Raw genomic sequence first — 23,846 nt, forward strand, 5'->3', positions numbered from 1 at the left:
CAACGCCAATCAATGAGATTGACACCATCAACACACTATATGAAATAATCACTATGGTAGAAATCAACAATTGACCATAATACTCATCTGCTGTTGACATATATCAAGCAACTTCAGAGCTCATAGCCTAAATGTAGGTTAACTTTTGATAGAGCTCGTTAGTAGAGCAATATTGTTTACAAACTCTAAAATGTATAGTCGCAAGCAACAATTTTTTTGCCATCATTTGCGATATTATATAATGATGAAACTGTACTTGTTTCTTTGTTTTAAAGATTAGTTACTGGAGACAATACAATGCTGGGATACTAAATCGTGAAACAACCAGGATATTAGTTGGAGCAACGGAAACCTATATAGAACGAAAAGGAAAGTAAGTATTCCTTTTCAGTGTTTTAAGATAATCAGGTTGTTTTTGTGCTTATTATAATGGTGGAATAATAAATTGAGAAACTATACAGATTTTAGTTGGTGTATCATAAACTATTCCTTTAACATTTTTTACCGTAACTAGGTTATTTGTGTGCTGGTTGTACGCAGCTGCCCTTTGGTGAATTGTGGACTTCCGTCAGCGGTCCGGCCGGTGTCGGCATAGCATAGATGCTGCCTCCACAACAATGGCAGCAGCTGGGTTGCCAAAAACAAACATAGATACATCCATATATCTGTCTTGTTTTACATGTAGGTGTTCTTTATTGTAATGGCCAATCTGATAGAGAACTTTAGTCTCAGATTCCTTACCACAGAATTTATCTCCAAGCATCAGACCGGATCCTGAAATTTTGTATGAGCAGTGCTCCTGCGCGCTGGTGGATGGCGCACTGGAATTGACGTACATGCTGCATATGTATATATATATATATATATATATATATATATATACATATGCAGCATGTATATATATATATATATATATATATATATATATATATATATATATATCCTTTTCTTCCAACACGGCTCCAATAAACGAGAACCAAGGGATGGACACAGACCCGAAGTAAGTGCTTGCAGTGATTTATTGTCCAGAAGTCGTCGATACGCGTTTCGGCTCGGGAGAGCCTTGTTCACTCGACATGGTTTCATAAAGTGCATACATTTAAAGTGACAGTGCATACATACGTCGTACCCCACGTGGTCAGAAAATGGATAGACATAGAAGAGATACACATAATGTTCTCAAATTATCAATCAGCTTGGGGTAAAACCGTCAATCATGTGCAAAATAGCAATGTAGAATTCAACATACAATAAAAAATTCAAAACATAAACCTATTGTTGGAATTAAGCAGAACATCATGGTTGTTAATGAACCAAGCTCTACCCCAACTAGTGGAAATGGCCGGCATTTAATATTCAGTATAATAGTGTATAGGAGATAGCTTATACATCCACATGGGTAAATGCAGATAATCTCAGCCTCAAAATTCATGTAAAATACAGACTGGCAAGCCTGGGCTAGGAGTGAATCCTGGTAGACATGAAAAAACTTTAAAACTGTGAAACTGTGACAAGTAGCGTAACAAAAATCTGCATGGAATACAATCGAATATTATTTCTGAGTATGGGTGAAGTTCCCATAATAGTCGTATGAAGGTAAATACCCTGGAATGGAACCCACGGAAAAAAGGGGGGGCATGGCATCACCATTATGAGTATCAGTCTCAGTGACTGGGCAACTAGTAACAGACCCACATGAATATTAACCACTATACAATATAGTCTAAATGTATAGTGAAAATAAGGACATAATATGTCCGTAAGGTTGGAGACACTGAAAGTGCTTGTCATGGGAATATCATGGCAAACATAAACCTGTAAAGTATCAAGATACATCACCACTTGTAATAACGTGGAAGATGTGTAAATGTGCAAAATAGCAAAAGTGCATATATAAATATATAAATATATAAATACATAAACATAGGCTATATAAATATATAAATATATAGATATAAAACCATATGTACTAAGGACAAATAGAAACTTGATACTTAAAAAGGATAAAACAGGTTAAAATTCTACCGTAAAATCAGTAAAAATACAGTGTCAGTAACCTATAAAACATAATCGAGATAGAATATCAGTAGACAATATATGAGAGTCATATTGTGGCTAACATGTGAGGTTGGTAATAACAGATGGGACACCATGGACCAGGTATTCTACAGGCATGTGTACAGGTCTTCAGTCACATTCAAGCCATTCGGGTGCTTAGTGTCGAGTTGTAATATATATCTTGTCTCAAGTTTTCTGAGTTTGTATTCACGGTCTCCACCTCTTCTACTGGGAGGTACGGCATCGATTACAAAGTAATTGAGACCTTTGTTGTTAGATTGATGGAATTTCTTAAAATGTCTGGCCACAGGATAAGTGCTATCTTCATTCGAGATTGCGCGAAGGTGTTGAAGAATGCGCTTGTGGACCTGGAGTTTAGTACTCCCTATGTATTGGAGTTTGCAGGGGCAAATCAAGACATAGATGGCAAATTCGGTCTTGCACGTCAGGAGTTTGGTAATTTTAAATGCAGTTTGACAAAAAGGGGTGGTGTAGGATAGTGTGTTGGTCCCATGAGAGCAAGCTTTGCAAGTTCTGCATCTAAAGAAGCCTTTATGTGTTTGCAGCCACGAGGTTTTTTCCATGATCTCTGGGTCGGTCGACACCAGACAATCCCTCATGGATGGGGCCTTACTGTAGGTTATGGACACCCTCTGCGGTAGCAGGGGTCCAATAACCGGATCACATAACACTAAGGGCCAGCATGTTTGCACAATCTTGTGTATGGCCCTGTGTTGTTTGCTAAAACTCATGATAAGGCGAAAATCAGGTTTGGGTTTGGTGTAATTAGTGGTGTCTAAGGTCTCAAGGTGTGTCAAAGAGCGTTTGTCTAGGAGAAGAATGTTCCTATCTATACCGGAAGTTTTGGAAATGGCAGAATCAATGACATTGAGTTGGTAACCTCTTGCGAGAAATCTGGCTTTACTCGATTCTTGGGCAGTTATAAGGTCAGTGCTGTTGCTACATACTCGCTTCAGACGGAGCATTTCTCCATATGGAATGCTCTTTATGAGGTGCTGGGGGTGAGAACTCTGAGCGTGAAGAATAGAATTACCCGCTGTTTCCTTCCTGTATAATCGAGTCTCAAGTTTATCATTGAGCACATATATTTGTGTGTCCAAGAAATTGACTGTAGTGTCACTGACATTGACCGTGAAGTGTAGATTAAGATGGTTACAGTTTAGGTTGTTGACAAACTCTAACGCCCCTTCAATGTTGCCCTTCCAGACCACAAATAAATCGTCAATATAGCGCAGCCATATCACAATGTTGTTCTCCATAACCTGTTGGTACTTGATGTTGAGGACCAGCTCTTCCCACCAGCCCATGTGTAGGCAAGCGTAACTGGGGGAAAAACTGGCCCCCATGGCTACACCTCTGGTCTGTTGAAATAACAGATTATTGAACATAAAAATGTTATGTGTGAGACAAAACTCAATCATTGATATCAGCATATCATTATGTGCCTGAAATTCAACCTCGCGTTGTGCAAGAAAGAATTTGATTGCATTAATACCATCAGTGTGTTGGATGCTAGTATACAAAGAGGAAACATCAAGAGCCAACATGAGAAAGTCTTTTTGCCAAGTGAACCCCTGAATTTTCCTTAGAAAGTCACTTGTATCGCGAACATACGATGGCAGTTCCTTTACAAAATCCTGAAGAAAGTAGTCAATATAGATGGAAGTGTTTTCAAGAAGGCCTTCTTTTGCAGTAATGATTGGTCTTCCTGGCGGGTTGACCATGTCCTTGTGTACCTTAGGGATGAAATAGATACTAGGAATTGTAGGATTTTCTTTTCTCAAAAATTTAAATTCATCTTCGCTGATAAGATCTTTCTTCCTCCAGCCAACAAGTTTGTTATAATATTCCTGGTACATGGATTTGAGATGAGCCGTGTTCGTGCGGCTGTAACATTCTCTATCATTCAACTGTCTGAAAGCTTCATTATGGTAATCTTCCTGTGATAAAAGGACAATGTTGCCGCCTTTGTCGCTATTGCGAATCACAGTATCTTTATTTAGTTTGAGTTTGGTCATTAGATTGTTGTACTTGATTTCTTTCTCATTATATCGTCTTTTGGCCATCAAGGTGGTTTTATTGAGCCTTTTGATCTTGGAAGTGACCGCCTCATGAAATGCGTCAATGGAGTCATGCAGAGCAATGGGATTAAATGTCGATTTAGGTTTGAATTGTGTCAATGAAGTCTTAGTAGACGAAGTTTTGGTCATGGACTTGGTAGGTTGCTGTGGGGTAGTAGGGGTTTGGCTCTCATCCCACATTACTTGAAGCTCCTGGGTAAGTGATAAATTAGTGTCACTGGTGTTATCTTGAAGTGTTTGGTGACTAGTCGGCGTTTGATTAACATGCTGTTCTTCTGGCTCTCTGAGCATGTGGAATTTTTTAAGTTTGAGTTTTCTCACCCCTTTGTATAAATCCATTCTGGTAGATGCATAGTCGAAGTTTTTTGGTGGACAGTAAGATAGGCCAAGGCTAAGGATTCTTGTCTCTTCAGGGCTAAGTTCAATTTTAGAAAGATTAATGATGGTGTTGTTGTCCTTAGTAATCATATTTATTTCCGTTTCCAATAGCCGCGTCCCCTCCTTTTGTTGCCGGCGTCTTCTGTTCGCTTTCCGCCTCTGCCTGCGTTTGAAGTTGGCGCTTGTCCCGAGAAGTTTTTTTGCGCTCTTGGTCTGAGAGTTGCTCTTCTCTCTTCGCACAAAAAATTCAGTTCTTCCCCTGGGGAGGGTTTGTCTAGTGTTAACCTAGCCTCAGGTACTCGCATTTCTGATTCAGAGTCGCTTCCTGCTGCCGAGCTGAGATCTGAATGCGTTGTTTCAATATTCACTCTTGTTTTGGGGGCAGTTGTTGTCGTTTTGTTTCTAGAGACCCGGAGGGCATCGTACTTTTTGGCAAACGTAAATATCTGGCCTAATTCATAATCGTTTTTGTCCCTTATGAACTTCGTAGCTTTGCGTTCTTTGATTTTGTCTTCCTCTTTTTTGAGTCGAATAAGCATCTCTTTGCGCAATTTGGATATATCCTCCGTAGTAGTAATCTTGTCAAGTTCATCATTAAGATCATCGATTTCATTCAGTAATCTTGCTCGATCAATGTCCGCATATTTAATTAGAATGAGTGTGAGCTTCCGAGAGGAATCAAGGTTACATTCAGCCCATTCGCGCATTAGGTCAGGATTTGGATCCTCGTATGTGGGGGCAGTGAGAATGCGCAGTCCTCGCGGTATCCTCCCTACTTCAATGTAGCGTTGTAGTGAGCGCGACTCCCACCACTTACTTTGTTCTGCGCGCATTTTTTTCTCAAGAAGTTTAAATTTGTATTTGACAGAGTCAGTATCAGCTGTGCTTGCCATTTCCGTAGGTTTGTGAGTGTGTGTGGTCTGAGGGGTATCGGAAAATAATTCCGTGGCAGCCGCCTCCCTCTCTTTCACCATGTCCGACGACATCACTGGAGATCAATATAAATAGACTCGTGTGGAGACGGAGATCAACAAATATGATCGTCTCCACTGGGTTGCACACTTCTCCACCCCCGCACAAATGCACAGACAGTCCTACCTGGAGTACTTCCGAGCACGCCTCGTCCTCCGACTCGGTGTTTTCCGGGTTGGTCCAGGGTCCGGACGGTACGTCTGATCCAAGGTGGGGGGGGTCCAGCGTCTGCTTCCTTCACGGACTCAACGAACTACCGGGTTGCCCCGGAAGTGAAATCCACTGAAGACGCCGACCAAAGACGGAGAAGGGATCTGTGTAAGACCGGGTGGATAAAACGGTCTAGAATATCCTTTTCTTCCAACACGGCTCCAATAAACGAGAACCAAGGGATGGACACAGACCCGAAGTAAGTGCTTGCAGTGATTTATTGTCCAGAAGTCGTCGATACGCGTTTCGGCTCGGGAGAGCCTTGTTCACTCGACATGGTTTCATAAAGTGCATACATTTAAAGTGACAGTGCATACATACGTCGTACCCCACGTGGTCAGAAAATGGATAGACATAGAAGAGATACACATAATGTTCTCAAATTATCAATCAGCTTGGGGTAAAACCGTCAATCATGTGCAAAATAGCAATGTAGAATTCAACATACAATAAAAAATTCAAAACATAAACCTATTGTTGGAATTAAGCAGAACATCATGGTTGTTAATGAACCAAGCTCTACCCCAACTAGTGGAAATGGCCGGCATTTAATATTCAGTATAATAGTGTATAGGAGATAGCTTATACATCCACATGGGTAAATGCAGATAATCTCAGCCTCAAAATTCCTGCGGGCTGGTGGATGGCGCACTGGAATTGACGTACATGCTGCATATGTATATATATATATATATATATATATATATATATTACCTACTGGCGGTCGCCAGTAGGTAGTTATAGTTAGGACCACGTTTCCATAGGAAATCCGCAACATTCTATTTTGAATAACTTTGGCGCCGGTCGACGAATCCTTGCGAATTTTTCAAAATAGGTGGGGCGCTACGCTCCGCTCCTACCCTGAAAGTCTCGGGGGGATTTGTGAAGCGGGGGCTGAGATAAAAGGGGGGTCCCAAAACGCGTTTTTCCCATGCATTTTTCCATAGGACCTTTAGACACAGCTACAGCCCGAACGGCTGAACAGAATTACTTGAAATTTGGCAGAGAGGTAGTCCTCAGGTCAAGGAAGTGCCTTTTGTAGGTTTGGTGTAAATATGTTCAGTAGATTCTGAGAAAATAGCCTTTAAATCAATATATATATCTGAGCCAGCTTACGGTGCGCTTACGGTGCGCTTACCGTACGCGTACGGTGACGTGCGCGAGCGCGATTCTGATTGGCTCTCAGATCTTAGTAAACATTCGAATCGGTCGAAACCAGGAAGCGGCGGCCGCCATTTTCTCTCTCGCTCTCAGAGTTGGGCAGCAAAAATGAAGCCCAAAAATGTCTAAAGGGGCAGTTTCTTCAGATCCTAACCACCCGTCAATGATATAGGGGTCCCCAAAAACCCCCCAAGCCCCACAAAAAAATGTTTTTTTTTTTGGAAAATTCGGCGTGAGTTATAGTTGCCTGCACTAACTATAACGGGGGAATTTCATTGGTTTTTTACGAGTGAAATGTACAGCTAACTATAACATGTGTGAAACCTATGGTTTTTTCAGTGAATTTGCAAGGTTTTTTAAATGCTAATTCCTAACTATAACGTGTGTGAAACCTATGGTTTTTTCAGTGAATATATATATATATATATATATATGTATATAAACAAATAGAAAAACAAGATGATAATCGGGCGAAATACCTGAGTGGTAACGAGGAGGAGAAAACACAAATGGTTTGACTCCATGACATAGGACTATTGAAAGAAAGAAAGACACATTTCAATATGTATTTTGCGATTAAAAAGTTCTTCTCTAAAATATAATTAAAGAAAGGTAATGAATTTATAATTACTATCAGAACAACACAACAATCCTGCAATAACGATTTGAAACACATCTGTGGTATAGTCTGTCTTCCACTGCGGTGGTTGTAGCGGACCATGTGATCTGAAGCTTGTATTTTAAATGTCAATGTGACAAACACTTGTTTGTGTGAACAAGCCTGCGGAGGTAGGTGAAACGCGTCACTGAATTAATAAAAGTGCTGAAAGCTTTTAAAATTGAGTACGAGTCCCTGTGTTAGCATCCAAGTTCTGGAAGGAATGCGGCCTTTGTGTGTATATATATATATATGTCCCAAAGATGCCTCTGAGCTCAAAGACGCCACTCCACACGAGGACAGCTTGACAAAGCTTTATTTCAGGAACCGGCTCACCTTCCCAACCAAATAACAATCCCTTACGCGTTTCAATGCACCTGCATCTTATTCATAGGGCCGAGGGAACAACAAAGACACGGAGCAGATTACAGCCTCTTTTCTCCCATGTTGCATCCACCCTCCAATGAGCGGCCTGCTGGGTGCTGTAGTCTCGTTAGCTCCCCTCCGGTGGGGCCGTGTTAATGTCGATATTAAAAACTCCCCCAATATTTTTCACAATGTCTGGCCCTCCAGTGGGCCTCAGAAAAATGCTCCGGTTCCGCAATGAAAGTTCCTCATGTGCTGAAAGGCAGCTGCCATACCTCGACAGCCACACAGACCTGTTAACAATCCACCAGGCGGTGCAATCTTCCACGGCCGAGGCCGCCGTGTTTGAATATGTCCCAAAGATGCCTCTGAGCTTAAAGACGCCACTCCACACGAGGACAGCTTGACAAAGCTTTATTTCAGGAACCGGCTCACCTTCCCAACCAAATAACAATCCCTTACGCGTTTCAATGCACCTGCATCTTATTCATAGGGCCGAGGGAACAACAAAGACACGGAGCAGATTACAGCCTCTTTTCTCCCATGTTGCATCCACCCTCCAATGAGCGGCCTGCTGGGTGCTGTAGTCTCGTTAGCTCCCCTCCGGTGGGGCCGTGTTAATGTCGATATTAAAAACTCCCCCAATATTTTTCACAATGTCTGGCCCTCCAGTGGGCCTCAGAAAAATGCTCCGGTTCCGCAATGAAAGTTCCTCATGTGCTGAAAGGCAGCTGCCATACCTCGACAGCCACACAGACCTGTTAACAATCCACCAGGCGGTGCAATCTTCCACGGCCGAGGCCGCCGTGTTTGAACATGTCCCAAAGATGCCTCTGAGCTCAAAGACGCCACTCCACACGAGGACAGCTTGACAAAGCTTTATTTCAGGAACCGGCTCACCTTCCCAACCAAATAACAATCCCTTACGCGTTTCAATGCACCTGCATCTTATTCATAGGGCCGAGGGAACAACAAAGACACGGAGCAGATTACAGCCTCTTTTCTCCCATGTTGCATCCACCCTCCAATGAGCGGCCTGCTGGGTGCTGTAGTCTCGTTAGCTCCCCTCCGGTGGGGCCGTGTTAATGTCGATATTAAAAACTCCCCCAATATTTTTCACAATGTCTGGCCCTCCAGTGGGCCTCAGAAAAATGCTCCGGTTCCGCAATGAAAGTTCCTCATGTGCTGAAAGGCAGCTGCCATACCTCGACAGCCACACAGACCTGTTAACAATCCACCAGGCGGTGCAATCTTCCACGGCCGAGGCCGCCGTGTTTGAACATGTCCCAAAGATGCCTCTGAGCTCAAAGACGCCACTCCACACGAGGACAGCTTGACAAAGCTTTATTTCAGGAACCGGCTCACCTTCCCAACCAAATAACAATCCCTTACGCGTTTCAATGCACCTGCATCTTATTCATAGGGCCGAGGGGGAGTTTTTAATATCGACATTAACACGGCCCCACCGGAGGGGAGCTAACGAGACTACAGCACCCAGCAGGCCGCTCATTGGAGGGTGGATGCAACATGGGAGAAAAGAGGCTGTAATCTGCTCCGTGTCTTTGTTGTTCCCTCGGCCCTATGAATAAGATGCAGGTGCATTGAAACGCGTAAGGGATTGTTATTTGGTTGGGAAGGTGAGCCGGTTCCTGAAATAAAGCTTTGTCAAGCTGTCCTCGTGTGGAGTGGCGTCTTTGAGCTCAGAGGCATCTTTGGGACATGTTCAAACACGGCGGCCTCGGCCGTGGAAGATTGCACCGCCTGGTGGATTGTTAACAGGTCTGTGTGGCTGTCGAGGTATGGCAGCTGCCTTTCAGCACATGAGGAACTTTCATTGCGGAACCGGAGCATTTTTCTGAGGCCCACTGGAGGGCCAGACATTGTGAAAAATATTGGGGGAGTTTTTAATATCGACATTAACACGGCCCCACCGGAGGGGAGCTAACGAGACTACAGCACCCAGCAGGCCGCTCATTGGAGGGTGGATGCAACATGGGAGAAAAGAGGCTGTAATCTGCTCCGTGTCTTTGTTGTTCCCTCGGCCCTATGAATAAGATGCAGGTGCATTGAAACGCGTAAGGGATTGTTATTTGGTTGGGAAGGTGAGCCGGTTCCTGAAATAAAGCTTTGTCAAGCTGTCCTCGTGTGGAGTGGCGTCTTTGAGCTCAGAGGCATCTTTGGGACATATATATATATATATATATATATATATATGTGTGTGTGTGTGTGTGTGCGTGCGCACATGGGTGTGTGTGTGTGTATATATATATATTCACTGAAAAAAACATAGGTTTCGGGCACGTTATAGTTAGAAATTAGCATTAAAAAAACCTTAGAAATTCACTGAAAAAAACATTGGTTTCAGGAACGTTATAGTTAGTTGGACATTTCACTCGTACATACCCATAGAAATTCCAGCATTATGGTTAGTTCAGCTAACTATAAATCGCGCCCCCGCAATGCACTGTTGATTACATCACATATTACATAATTCATGACATGGTCAGTGACATCACTGATGACATCACTGATGACATCTAAAATGATATCACTGATGACATCACTGATGACATCATCCAGTGACGGTGTGTTTCTATAAAGTTTAAATATGTTTTATATATATATGCCAAGGTGTATTGAAGAATGAATGGGTGTATAAGTGTCTGGATGGATGATTTAGTAGGTAAGTGACTATAAGTGAGTGATTAAATGTGCCTTACTGAATGCATGTGTTAGTGACTGACTACTGTAAATAATCTAGGGCAACTTCAATTCTATAGCAACATCAAAACATGTCAACTAAAAATAAATATTTAGAAAAATACAAAATGATTTATTTATTATATATGGTAATATATTCAATATAAAAAGATATATATACATATATATTTATATATGTATATATGTATGATTGTTATAAATCTGTAAAGAACCTTGATTTGTCCAACATACTAACTACAGTCATCCATCATACATTCATACTTCTAAGTTGATATTGTTGTATAGCGGTTCCGCCTGGACCGCGGAAGAGCCTTGCTGTGTATGCAGACCTGCTGGAGCGTCACCTGACCCTCCGGCGTAAGGAAACTGGTGGCTGTTTATTGAAGGATAAGTCCGTTGCAGCATTTGAAAACTGACAGACTCAACCCACTTGGGATCCATTATTCTTTATTTGTTTGGAAAGCGGCATGCAGCCCACTGGGGTTACACAAGAGACTACATGATCCATGATGCCACTGGTTGTGGCCACGCCCACTGAGGCGGGATCCTCGTCAAACACTGATGCCTTAAATTGCGTCTTGCCGCCCTCCTGAACTTTGAACATTGCAGCCCATGATTAAGTGCTATCGAGCACGAAACGCGTCGGGAAGCAGGACTTCATTCCCCGATGTCACCAGGTTTCCCTGTTTGCAGTGCCTTCAATAAAGATTTCACAGCTGAATACTCACCGGTCGTGGGCTCTTCCTTAGCAGGCACCTTTGTTGATGGATGTATAGCGGTTCCGCCTGGACCGCGGAAGAGCCTTGCTGTGTATGCAGACCTGCTGGAGCGTCACCCGACCCTCCGGCATAAGGAAACTGGTGGCTGTTTATTGAAGGATAAGTCCATTGCAGCATTTGAAAACTGACAGACTCAACCCACTTGGGATCTATTATTCTTTATTTGTTTGGAAAGCGGCATGCAGCCCACTGGGGTTACACAAGAGACTACATGATCCATGAAGCCACTGGTTGGGGCCACGCCCACTGAGGCGGGATCCTCGTCAAACACTGATGCCTTAAATTGCGTCTTGCCGCCCTCCCGAACTTTGAACATTGCAGCCCATGATTAAGTGCTATCGAGCACGAAACGCGTCGGGAAGCAGGACTTCATTCCCCGATGTAATCAGGGTTCCCTGTTTGCAGTGCCTTCAATAAAGATTTCACAGTTGAATACTCACCGGTCGTGGGCTCTTCCTTAGCAGTCACCTTTGTTGATGGATGTATAGCGGTTCCGCCTGGACCGCGGAAGAGCCTTGCTGTGTATACAGACCTGCTGGAGCATCACCCGACCCTCTGGCGTAAGGAAACTGGTGGCTGTGTATTGAAGGATAAGTCCGTTGAAGCATTTGAAAACTGACAGACTCAACCCACTTGGGATCCATCATTCTTTATTTGTTTGGAAAGCGGCATGCAGCCCACTGGGGTTACACAAGAGACTACATGATCCATGATGCCACTGGTTGTGGCCACGCCCACTGAGGCGGGATCCTCGTCAAACACTGATGCCTTAAATTGCGTCTTACCGCCCTCCCGAACTTTGAACATTGCAGCCCATGATTAAATGCTATCGAGCACGAAACGCGTCGGGAAGCAGGACTTCATTCCCCGATGTCATCAGGTTTCCCTGTTTGCAGTGCCTTCAATAAAGATTTCACAGCTGAATATTCACCGGTCGTGGGCTCTTCCTTAGCAGGCACCTTTGTTGATGGATGTATAGCGGTTCCGCCTGGACCGCGGAAGAGCCTTGCTGTGTATGCAGACCTGCTGGAGCGTCACCCGACCCTCCGGCGTAAGGAAACTGGTGGCTGTTTATTGAAGGATAAGTCCGTTGCAGCATTTGAAAACTGACAGACTCAACCCACTTGGGATCCATTATTCTTTATTTGTTTGGAAAGCGGCATGCAGCCCACTGGGGTTACACAAGAGACTATATGATCCATGATGCCACTGGTTGTGGCCACGCCCACTGAGGCGGGATCCTCGTCAAACACTGATGCCTTAAATTGCGTCTTGCCGCCCTCCCGAACTTTGAACATTGCAGCCCATGATTAAGTGCTATCGAGCACGAAACGCGTCGGGAAGCAGGACTTCATTCCCCGATGTCATCAGGTTTCCCTGTTTGCAGTGCCTTCAATAAAGATTTCACAGCTGAATACTCACCGGTCGTGGGCTCTTCCTTAGCTGATGGATATATATATATATATATATATCACCCATTTTTGCTTCAGCAAGTTGAGGCCGCTCACCACCGCAGGTTCAAAGAACATTTTTATTTTAAATAAACAGACAGTTTCTGATTCCGTGTTGGAAACCCTCGGCCTGACGCGTTTCAGAGTCTCTCACTCCTTCCTCAGAGGCCATCAGCGCATTCAAGTTCGCTAGTCACTCTGCAGTGAGGTCTGCATGCTTTAAATATTGTACATTGGCCTCTGGTGTGCCTCTTAATTCAATACAATTATTCCGTTGCATGCTGGTCATTGCAGTGCCATTCAAACGTAGTTACACCCTCCAGTGGGTTTTGTTTGCGCCGATCTTTTCAGGGTTAAAAATTTAAAGTCCTCCATTGAACCCCCGAATCGGACCATGTCTGCTTGAATTAATTAACCTGCTGCGCCACATGCAGAAGGAAGTTTTCCCCCTGCGTGGTTCCATTTGTTCGGAGAGTGCGATCCCTCTGTGGCCTGGAGCCGCCACATGATAAATCACCCATTTTTGCTTCAGCAAGTTGAGGCCGCTCACCACCGCAGGTTCAAAGAACATCTTTATTTTAAATAAACAGACAGTTTCCGATTCCGTGTTGGAAACCCTCGGCCTGACGCGTTTCAGAGTCTCTCACTCCTTCCTCAGAGGCCATCAGCGCATTCAAGTTCGCTAGTCACTCTGCAGTGAGGTCTGCATGCTTTAAATATTGTACATTGGCCTCCGGTGTGCCTCTTAATTCAATACAATTATTCCGTTGCATGCTGGTCATTGCAGTGCCATTCAAACGTAGTTACACCCTCCAGTGGGTTTTGTTTGCGCCGATCTTTTCAGGGTTAAAAATTTAAAGTCCTCCATTGAACCCCCGAATCGGACCATGTCTGCTTGAATTAATTAACCTGCCGTGCCACATGTAGAAGGAAGTTTTCCCCCTGCGTGGTTCCTTTTGTTCAGAGAGTGCGATCCCTCTGTGGCCTGGAGCCGCCACATGATAAATCACCCATTTTTGCTTCAGCAAGTTGAGGCCGCTCACCACCGCAGGTTCAAAGAACATCTTTATTTTAAATAAACAGACAGTTTCCGATTCCGTGTTGGAAACCCTCGGCCTGACGCGTTTCAGAGTCTCTCACTCCTTCCTCAGAGGCCATCAGCGCATTCAAGTTCGCTAGTCACTCTGCAGTGAGGTCTGCATGCTTTAAATATTGTACATTGGCCTCCGGTGTGCCTCTTAATTCAATACAATTATTCCGTTGCATGCTGGTCATTGCAGTGCCATTCAAACGTAGTTACACCCTCCAGTGGGTTTTGTTTGCGCTGATCTTTTCAGGGTTAAAAATTTTAAGTCCTCCATTGAACCCCCGAATCGGACCATGTCTGCTTGAATTAATTAACCTGCCGTGCCACATGCAGAAGGAAGTTTTCCCCCTGCGTGGTTCCTTTTGTTCGGAGAGTGCGATCCCTCTGTGGCCTGGAGCCGCCACATGATAAATCACCCATTTTTGCTTCAGCAAGTTGAGGCCGCTCACCACCGCAGGTTCAAAGAACATCTTTATTTTAAATAAACAGACAGTTTCCGATTCCGTGTTGGAAACCCTCGGCCTGACGCGTTTCAGAGTCTCTCACTCCTTCCTCAGAGGCCATCAGCGCATTCAAGTTCGCTAGTCACTCTGCAGTGAGGTCTGCATGCTTTAAATATTGTACATTGGCCTCCGGTGTGCCTCTTAATTCAATACAATTATTCCGTTGCATGCTGGTCATTGCAGTGCCATTCAAACGTAGTTACACCCTCCAGTGGGTTTTGTTTGCGCCGATCTTTTCAGGGTTAAAAATGTAAAGTCCTCCAATTGAACCCCCGAATCGGACCATGTCTGCTTGAATTAATTAACCTGCCGTGCCACATGCAGAAGGAAGTTTTCCCCCTGCGTGGTTCCTTTTGTTCGGAGAGTGCGATCCCTCTGTGGCCTGGAGCCGCCACATGATAAATCACCCATTTTTGCTTCAGCAAGTTGAGGCCGCTCACCACCGCAGGTTCAAAGAACATCTTTATTTTAAATAAACAGACAGTTTCCGATTCCGTGTTGGAAACCCTCAGCCTGACGCGTTTCAGAGTCTCTCACTCCTTCCTCAGAGGCCATCAGCGCATTCAAGTTCGCTAGTCACTCTGCAGTGAGGTCTGCATGCTTTAAATATTGTACATTGGCCTCCGGTGTGCCTCTTAATTCAATACAATTATTCCGTTGCATGCTGGTCATTGCAGTGCCATTCAAACGTAGTTACACCCTCCAGTGGGTTTTGTTTGCGCCGATCTTTTCAGGGTAAAAAATTTAAAGTCCTCCATTGAACCCCCGAATCGGACCATGTCTGCTTGAATTAATTAACCTGCCGTGCCACATGCAGAAGGAAGTTTTCCCCCTGCGTGGTTCCTTTTGTTCGGAGAGTGCGATCCCTCTGTGGCCTGGAGCCGCCACATGATAAATCACCCATTTTTGCTTCAGCAAGTTGAGGCCGCTCACCACCGCAGGTTCAAAGAACATCTTTATTTTAAATAAACAGACAGTTTCCGATTCCGTGTTGGAAACCCTCGGCCTGACGCGTTTCAGAGTCTCTCACTCCTTCCTCAGAGGCCATCAGCGCATTCAAGTTCGCTAGTCACTCTGCAGTGAGGTCTGCATGCTTTAAATATTGTACATTGGCCTCCGGTGTGCCTCTTAATTCAATACAATTATTCCGTTGCATGCTGGTCATTGCAGTGCCATTCAAACGTAGTTACACCCTCCAGTGGGTTTTGTTTGCACCGATCTTTTCAGGGTTAAAAATTTAAAGTCCTCCATTGAACCCCCGAATCGGACCATGTCTGCTTGAATTAATTAACCTGCCGTGCCACATGCAGAAGGAAGTTTTCCCCCTGCGTGGTTCCTTTTGTTCGGAGAGTGCGATCCCTCTGTGGCCTGGAGCCGCCACATGATAAATCACCCATTTTTGCTTCAGCAAGTTGAGGCCGCTCACCACCGCAGGTTCAAAGAACATCTTTATTTTAAATAAACAGACAGTTTTCGATTCCGTGTTGGAAACCCTCGGCCTGACGCGTTTCAGAGTCTCTCACTCCTTCCTCAGAGGCCATCAGCGCATTCAAGTTCGCTAGTCACTCTGCAGTGAGGTCTGCATGCTTTAAATATTGTACATTGGCCTCCGGTGTGCCTCTTAATTCAATACAATTATTCCGTTGCATGCTGGTCATTGCAGTGCCATTCAAACGTAGTTACACCCTCCAGTGGGTTTTGTTTGCGCCGATCTTTTCAGGGTTAAAAATGTAAAGTCCTCCATTGAACCCCCGAATCGGACCATGTCTGCTTGAATTAATTAACCTGCCGTGCCACATGCAGAAGGAAGTTTTCCCCCTGCGTGGTTCCTTTTGTTCGGAGAGTGCGATCCCTCTGTGGCCTGGAGCCGCCACATGATAAATCACCCATTTTTGCTTCAGCAAGTTGAGGCCGCTCACCACCGCAGGTTCAAAGAACATCTTTATTTTAAATAAACAGACAGTTTCCGATTCCGTGTTGGAAACCCTCGGCCTGACGCGTTTCAGAGTCTCTCACTCCTTCCTCAGAGGCCATCAGCGCATTCAAGTTCGCTAGTCACTCTGCAGTGAGGTCTGCATGCTTTAAATATTGTACATTGGCCTCCGGTGTGCCTCTTAATTCAATACAATTATTCCGTTGCATGCTGGTCATTGCAGTGCCATTCAAATATATATATATATATATATATATATATATATATATATATATATATATATATGCAAAAAAGAAGCAGAGAACTCTGGGTAGTTCTCAAGTTTAGGTGGAAAGCAGCTCCTGTATGGAGCACTCTCAACACCAGCGACACTCTAGATCTGCTCACCTCAAATGTCTGTTTTTCTATCAAAATCTTTAAGCATAGGATTAGCACAGTGCCATCCACGCCGAGATAGAAAAGACAAAGTCTTTTGCCATTTGTACAGCAAAGTCTTTAAGCATAGGACTAGCACAGTGCTGCCCTTGCCGAGCTGTAAAATGACAAAAGCCAATTACCACTCCAGGCACAGTATTACAGCTTTGAATCGGTAAAATACCAATCAAGCCAACCTGAAATGAGTAAAAGCAACCCCTGACACAGTGTTTCGCTCTAATTAGAGCTCTTCAGAGAGGTATAGCTTTGTCCAGACACAAGGGAGCACCCAGTATAAGTCAAAGAAATACCCTTTCAGGCATAGAGTGACGAATAAATTATGCAAAAAAGAAGCAGAGAACTCCGGGTAGTTCTCAAGTTTAGGTGGAAAGCAGCTCCTGTATGGAGCACTCTCAACACCAGCGACACTCTAGATCTGCTCACCTCAAATGTCTGTTTTTCTATCAAAATCTTTAAGCATAGGATTAGCAGAGTGCCATCCAGGCCGAGATAGAAAAGGACAAAGTCTTTTGCCATTTGTACAGCAAAGTCTTTAAGTATAGGACTAGCACAGTGCTGCCCTTGCCGAGCTGTAAAATGACAAAAGCCAATTACCACTCCAGGCACAGTATTACAGCTTTGAATTGGTAAAATACCAATCAAGCCAACCTGAAATGAGTAAAAGCAACCCCTGACACAGTGTTTCGCTCTAATTAGAGCTCTTCAGAGAGGTATAGCTTTGTCCAGACACAAGGGAGCACCCAGTATAAGTCAAAGAAATACCCTTTCAGGCATAGAGTGACAAAAAAATTATGCAAAAAAGAAGCAGAGAACTCTGGGTAGTTCTCAAGTTTAGGTGGAAAGCAGCTCCTGTATGGAGCACTCTCAACACCAGCGACACTCTAGATCTGCTCACCTCAAATGTCTGTTTTTCTATCAAAATCTTTAAGCATAGGATTAGCACAGTGCCATCCACGCCGAGATAGAAAAGGACAAAGTCTTTTGCCATTTGTACAGCAAAGTCTTTAAGCATAGGACTAGCACAGTGCTGCCCTTGCCGAGCTGTAAAATGACAAAAGCCAATTACCACTCCAGGGACAGTATTACAGCTTTGAATCGGTAAAATACCAATCAAGCCAACCTGAAATGAGTAAAAGCAACCCCTGACACAGTGTTTCGCTCTAATTAGAGCTCTTCAGAGAGGTATAGCTTTGTCCAGACACAAGGGAGCACCCAGTATAAGTCAAAGAAATACCCTTTCAGGCATAGAGTGACGAATAAATTATGCAAAAAAGAAGCAGAGAACTCTGGGTAGTTCTCAAGTTTAGGTGGAAAGCAGCTCCTGTATGGAGCACTCTCAACACCAGCGACACTCTAGATCTGCTCACCTCAAATGTCTGTTTTTCTATCAAAATCTTTAAGCATAGGATTAGCACAGTGCCATCCAGGCCGAGATAGAAAAGGACAAAGACTTTTGCCATTTGTACAGCAAAGTCTTTAAGTATAGGACTAGCACAGTGCTGCCCTTGCCGAGCTGTAAAATGACAAAAGCCAATTACCACTCCAGGCACAGTATTACAGCTTTGAATTGGTAAAATACCAATCAAGCCAACCTGAAATGAGTAAAAGCAACCCCCGACACAGTGTTTCGCTCTAATTAGAGCTCTTCAGAGAGGTATAGCTTTGTCCAGACACAAGGGAGCACCCAGTATAAGTCAAAGAAATACCCTTTCAGGCATAGAGTGACAAAAAAATTATGCAAAAAAGAAGCAGAGAACTCTGGGTAGTTCTCAAGTTTAGGTGGAAAGCAGCTCCTGTATGGAGCACTCTCAACACCAGCGACACTCTAGATCTGCTCACCTCAAATGTCTGTTTTTCTATCAAAATCTTTAAGCATAGGATTAGCACAGTGCCATCCACGCCGAGATAGAAAAGGACAAAGTCTTTTGCCATTTGTACAGCAAAGTCTTTAAGCATAGGACTAGCACAGTGCTGCCCTTGCCGAGCTGTAAAATGACAAAAGCCAATTACCACTCCAGGCACAGTATTACAGCTTTGAATTGGTAAAATACCAATCAAGCCAACCTGAAATGAGTAAAAGCAACCCCTGACACAGTGTTTCGCTCTAATTAGAGCTCTTCAGAGAGGTATAGCTTTTGTCGTTTTACAGCTCGGCAAGGGCAGCACTGTGCTAGTCCTATGCTTAAAGACTTTGCTGTACAAATGGCAAAAGACTTTGTCCTTTTCTATCTCGGCGTGGATGGCACTGTGCTAATCCTATGCTTAAAGATTTTGATAGAAAAACAGACATTTGAGGTGAGCAGATCTAGAGTGTCGCTGGTGTTGAGAGTGCTCCATACAGGAGCTGCTTTCCACCTAAACTTGAGAACTACCCAGAGTTCTCTGCTTCTTTTTTTGCATAATTTATTCGTCACTCTATGCCTGAAAGGGTATTTCTTTGACTTATACTGGGTGCTCCCTTGTGTCTGGACAAAGCTATACCTCTCTGAAGAGCTCTAATTAGAGCGAAACACTGTGTCAGGGGTTGCTTTTACTCATTTCAGGTTGGCTTGATTGGTATTTTACCAATTCAAAGCTGTAATACTGTGCCTGGAGTGGTAATTGGCTTTTGTCATTTTACAGCTCGGCAAGGGCAGCACTGTGCTAGTCCTATGCTTAAAGACTTTGCCGTACAAATGGCAAAAGACTTTGTTCTTTTCTATCTCGGCATGGATGGCACTGTGCTAATCCTATGCTTAAAGATTTTGATAGAAAAACAGACATTTGAGGTGAGCAGATCTAGAGTGTCGCTGGTGTTGAGAGTGCTCCATACAGGAGCTGCTTTCCACCTAAACTTGAGAACTACCCAGAGTTCTCTGCTTCTTTTTTGCATAATTTATTCGTCACTCTATGCCTGAAAGGGTATTTCTTTGATATATATATATATATATATATATATATATATATATATATATATATATATATATATATATATATATATATATATAAAAATAAAAAAACAAGATAATAGTCGGGCGAAATACCTGAGTGGTAATGAAGAGGAGAAAACACAAACGGTTTGACTCCATGACATAGGACTATTGAATGAAAGAAAGACAAATTTCAATATGTTTTTTGCGATTAAAAAGTTCTTCTCTAAAATATAATTAAAGAAAGGTAATGAATTTATAATTACTATCAGATCAACACAACAATCCTGCAATAACGATTTGAAACACATCTGTGGTATAGTCTGTCTTCCACTGCGGTGGTTGTAGCGGACCATGTGATCTGAAGTTTATATTTTAAATGTCAATGTGACAAACGCTTGTTTGTGTGAACAAGCCTGCGGAGGTAGGTGAAACGCGTCACTGAATGAATAAAAGTGCTGAAAGCTTTTAAAATTGAGTACGAGTCCCTGGGTTAGCATCCACGTTCTGGAAGGAATGCGGCCTTTGTGTGTATATACATATATATATATATATATATATATATATATATATATATATATATATATATATATATATATATATATATATATATATATATATATGTGTGTGTGTGTGTGTGTGTGTGTGCGTGCACACGTGGGTGTGTGTGTGCGTGTGTGTGTGTATATATATATATATAATCACTGAAAAAAACATAGGTTTCGGGCACGTTATAGTTGGAAATTAGCATTAAAAAAACCTTAGAAATTCACTGAAAAAACCATAGGTTTCAGGAACGTTATAGTTAGTTGGACATTTCACTCGTACATAACCATAGAAATTCCAGCATTATGGTTAGTTCAGCTAACTATAAATCGCGCCCCCGCAATGCACTGTTGATTACATCACATATTACATAATTCATGACATGGTCAGGGACATCACTGATGACATCTAAAATGATATCACTGATGACATCACTGATGACATCATCCAGTGACTGTGTGTTTCTATAAAGTTTAAATATGTTTTATATATATATGCCAAGGTGTATTGAAGAATGAATGGGTGTATAAGTGTCTGGATGGATGATTTAGTAGGTAAGTGACTATAAGTGAGTAATTAAATGTGCCTTACTGAATGCATATGTTAGTGACTGACTACTGTAAATAATCTAGGGCAACTTCAATTCTATAGCAACATCAAAACATGTCAAATAAAAATAAATATTTAGAAAAATACAAAATGATTTATTTATTATATATGGTAATATATTCAATATAAAAAGATATATATACATATATATTTATATATGTATATATGTATGATTGTTATAAATCTGCAAAGAACCTTGATTTGTGCAACATACTAACTACAGTCATCCATCATACATTCATACTTCTAAGTTGATATTGTTTTCAATATTCAATTTCTTTGATAGAGATGCAGTTCATTAGCAAGCTATATAGGATGTAACAAGAAATCCATTCGAACACATCATTTTCGGGTGGTTTCGAAGTTGTCTCTCAACGTGCGTTTCGGCAGACCACTGCCTTCCTCAGGAGTTACACCTCCAAATAGTATGTTCTGCAAAGACAAATATATATCACAACCATATATTTAAATACCACCTATAGTGTCACTACTATATACAGAGAAATTATCCACATTGTTTAACATTAAGAATACATCACATAGTTCATGTTTTGATGTTTCTATAGAATTTAAGTTGCCCTAGATTATTTATAGTATGTATTTCCCTGTTTAGGTGAACTTCACATTAGTATCAGGGGCCCCTTATCTTTGCTGTGTTAGTGACTGATACAGACAGTCACACAGTTTAGTTTGTCAGTTGGTGTGTAAGCGGTTGCATGGGTTGGTGAGTAGCTAAATGAGGATCTTTATGGGTGATTGATTGGTTGTCTGAGTATCTGTATGGGTGCCTGAGTGTCTATGTGGGTGGGTGGGGGGTGCAACTCTGTGCATAGATGTGTGAGTGGATGATTTACTGGGTGTATGGGTTCAAGAGTGCATCTGTGAAGGGCTGTATGGGTGGGTGAGTGTGTGTATGGGTGTGTTGGTGAGTGAATGGATGCCTCAGTGGTACATGTATGAGTAACTGCATATGTGAAAGGCAGTATATGTTAATGTTGGAGTGTTTAAATGACTATGGGCTCGATTCACAGAACTAACTTAAGACAAAATCCTAAACTTACTACCATTTTGGTATTCACAAAAGGCACTTACTCATTTCGGTATTCACAGAAGTTAGGACTCCTAACTTTAGGACTCCTAAATGCCTTCTGTGAATACTGAAAGTCGTAAAGTTAGGATTTTTCTCAGTTTAGGAGTAGTAAAGTTAGGAGCCCTGATTTTGACTGTATAATGTTCTTAAACAGCTAATCATTTATCTTCTTTTTTTAAAACAGCATCTTGTCCACCATTTTAGATACCTCTCATTCTACCAACTGCCTACTTCAGCTAAAGACATCTTTTCAGTGCATTCAGACTTCCCTTCAAGATCTTTAGAGTGTGGATTGTGGGAAACAACTATGTTTTCTGGTGAAAAAGGTATGCTGAATACAGAGGTATTGACAAAGATCTAGCTTTGCAAAATGTGGACATTAAATGGATTGGACAAAGAGGATTAAAGTGGCACCAATTGATGCCTTTCGTTAAAACCTTTTTACATCGCCAACCCCCTGTCCTCATGATTGTCCACTGTGGTGGCTATGACCTAGGCACATTGACTGGGGTAGGGCTGGAAATGCTAATGAAGGACACACTTGCAGAATTGAAGTTGTTTTTCCCCCAAACTGTCTTTGTATACTCTAACATATGCCAAAGACAGAAATGGAATGGTCAAATCAATTCTGTCCACAAATTGAGAAAGCCAGAAAAAATGTAAATAAAGTTGTTTCTGCTTATCTCAGAGACCATAGGATGGGCTCCATATACAACAAGAATTTGTGTTTCGATAGGAGTGATGGTGTACATCTCATAGATAAGGGAAACAGAGTTCTTCTCAACAACCTAAGGCTCTGCATCGGCAGTTACATGTAGCTGCAAAAATCTCCCAATAAACAAAAGGGCTCTTTTTCGAGCCACCTAATAACCCAACATATAACTTAGTTTTTGAAAAAATATATTATTTTTTTTTGCTTGGATGACTTCAAGAGCAGATCACCCATCGCGTTCACACTTGTGGGAAGCGCTGAGAACTGCGCACCCATCGTGTTCACACTGGGAGGCCGCACTGAGAGCCGCACACCCTTCGTGTCCACATTAGGGGGCCGCGCTGAGAGCCGCGCACCCTTCATGTTCACATAGGGTGCCACACTGAGAGCCGTGCACCCTTCGTGTTCACACTAGGGGGCCGCGCAGAGAGCCGCAAAAGGGTCGCGACTCCATTTAAAAAAAAAATTTAAAAAAGTCCACTATCACTAATTTTCATTCGTCTCGGGGACCCCATCCCCCGAGGCATGCCCATGCAGTTTGGGCTGGACTGTTCCCATGAGGCACAGGGTCAAGACTGATTTGCATATGGCTGGGGTCAAACTGGAATGGCACGGTGAGCAAAAAAACGATGGATTTAGGACCAGATCTCTGTACTGGGGTGAATGTATGACATTGTTCTGCACTCTGTCCATCAACTGTTGTTTTTGCATTTGTCACCCCGAGTGGGACGGGTATGCCCAGACGTGGGTCCCGTGCTCTCCATGCCACTGGAATCAAGCTATCTTGGCTGAAGAGGGGTGAAACTGTGAAACAGGTCCTAGGATGCTTTTTTCTAGTTCAGGGAGGACCTGGCTTGGCAGTTTGGGCTGGACTGTTCCCATGAGGCACAAGGTCAAGACTGATTTGCATATGGCTGGGTTCAAACTGGAATGGTATGGTGAGCAAAAAAACGATGGATTTAAGCCCAGATCTATGTACTGGGGTGAATGTATGACATTGTTCTGCACTCTGTCCATCAACTGTTGTTTTTGCATTTGTCACCCCGAGCGGGACAGGTATGCCCAGACGTGTGTCCCGTGCTCTCCATGCCACTGGAATCAAGCTATCCTGGCTGAAGAGGGGTGAAACCCCAAAACCGGTCCTAGGATGCTTGTTTCCATTTCAG

General features: G+C 43.0%; 1 protein-coding gene across 1 annotated transcript in view; it reads left to right on the top strand.

Moving 5' to 3' along the window:
- The window catches only part of LOC146860824 (sperm-specific sodium:proton exchanger-like), a 4,630,975-nt gene that overhangs the window by 2,069,281 nt on the left and 2,537,848 nt on the right, over nt 1–23,846 (top strand). The window contains exon 10 of the mRNA XM_085646174.1: nt 276–373. Coding sequence (XP_085502300.1) covers nt 276–373 — 98 coding nt within the window. The remainder of the gene's footprint in view (nt 1–275; nt 374–23,846) is intronic.

Source organism: Triturus cristatus, chromosome 3_1 (assembly GCF_964204655.1).
Source record: "Triturus cristatus chromosome 3_1, aTriCri1.1, whole genome shotgun sequence".
In the NCBI taxonomy this organism is placed as follows: domain Eukaryota; kingdom Metazoa; phylum Chordata; class Amphibia; order Caudata; family Salamandridae; genus Triturus; species Triturus cristatus.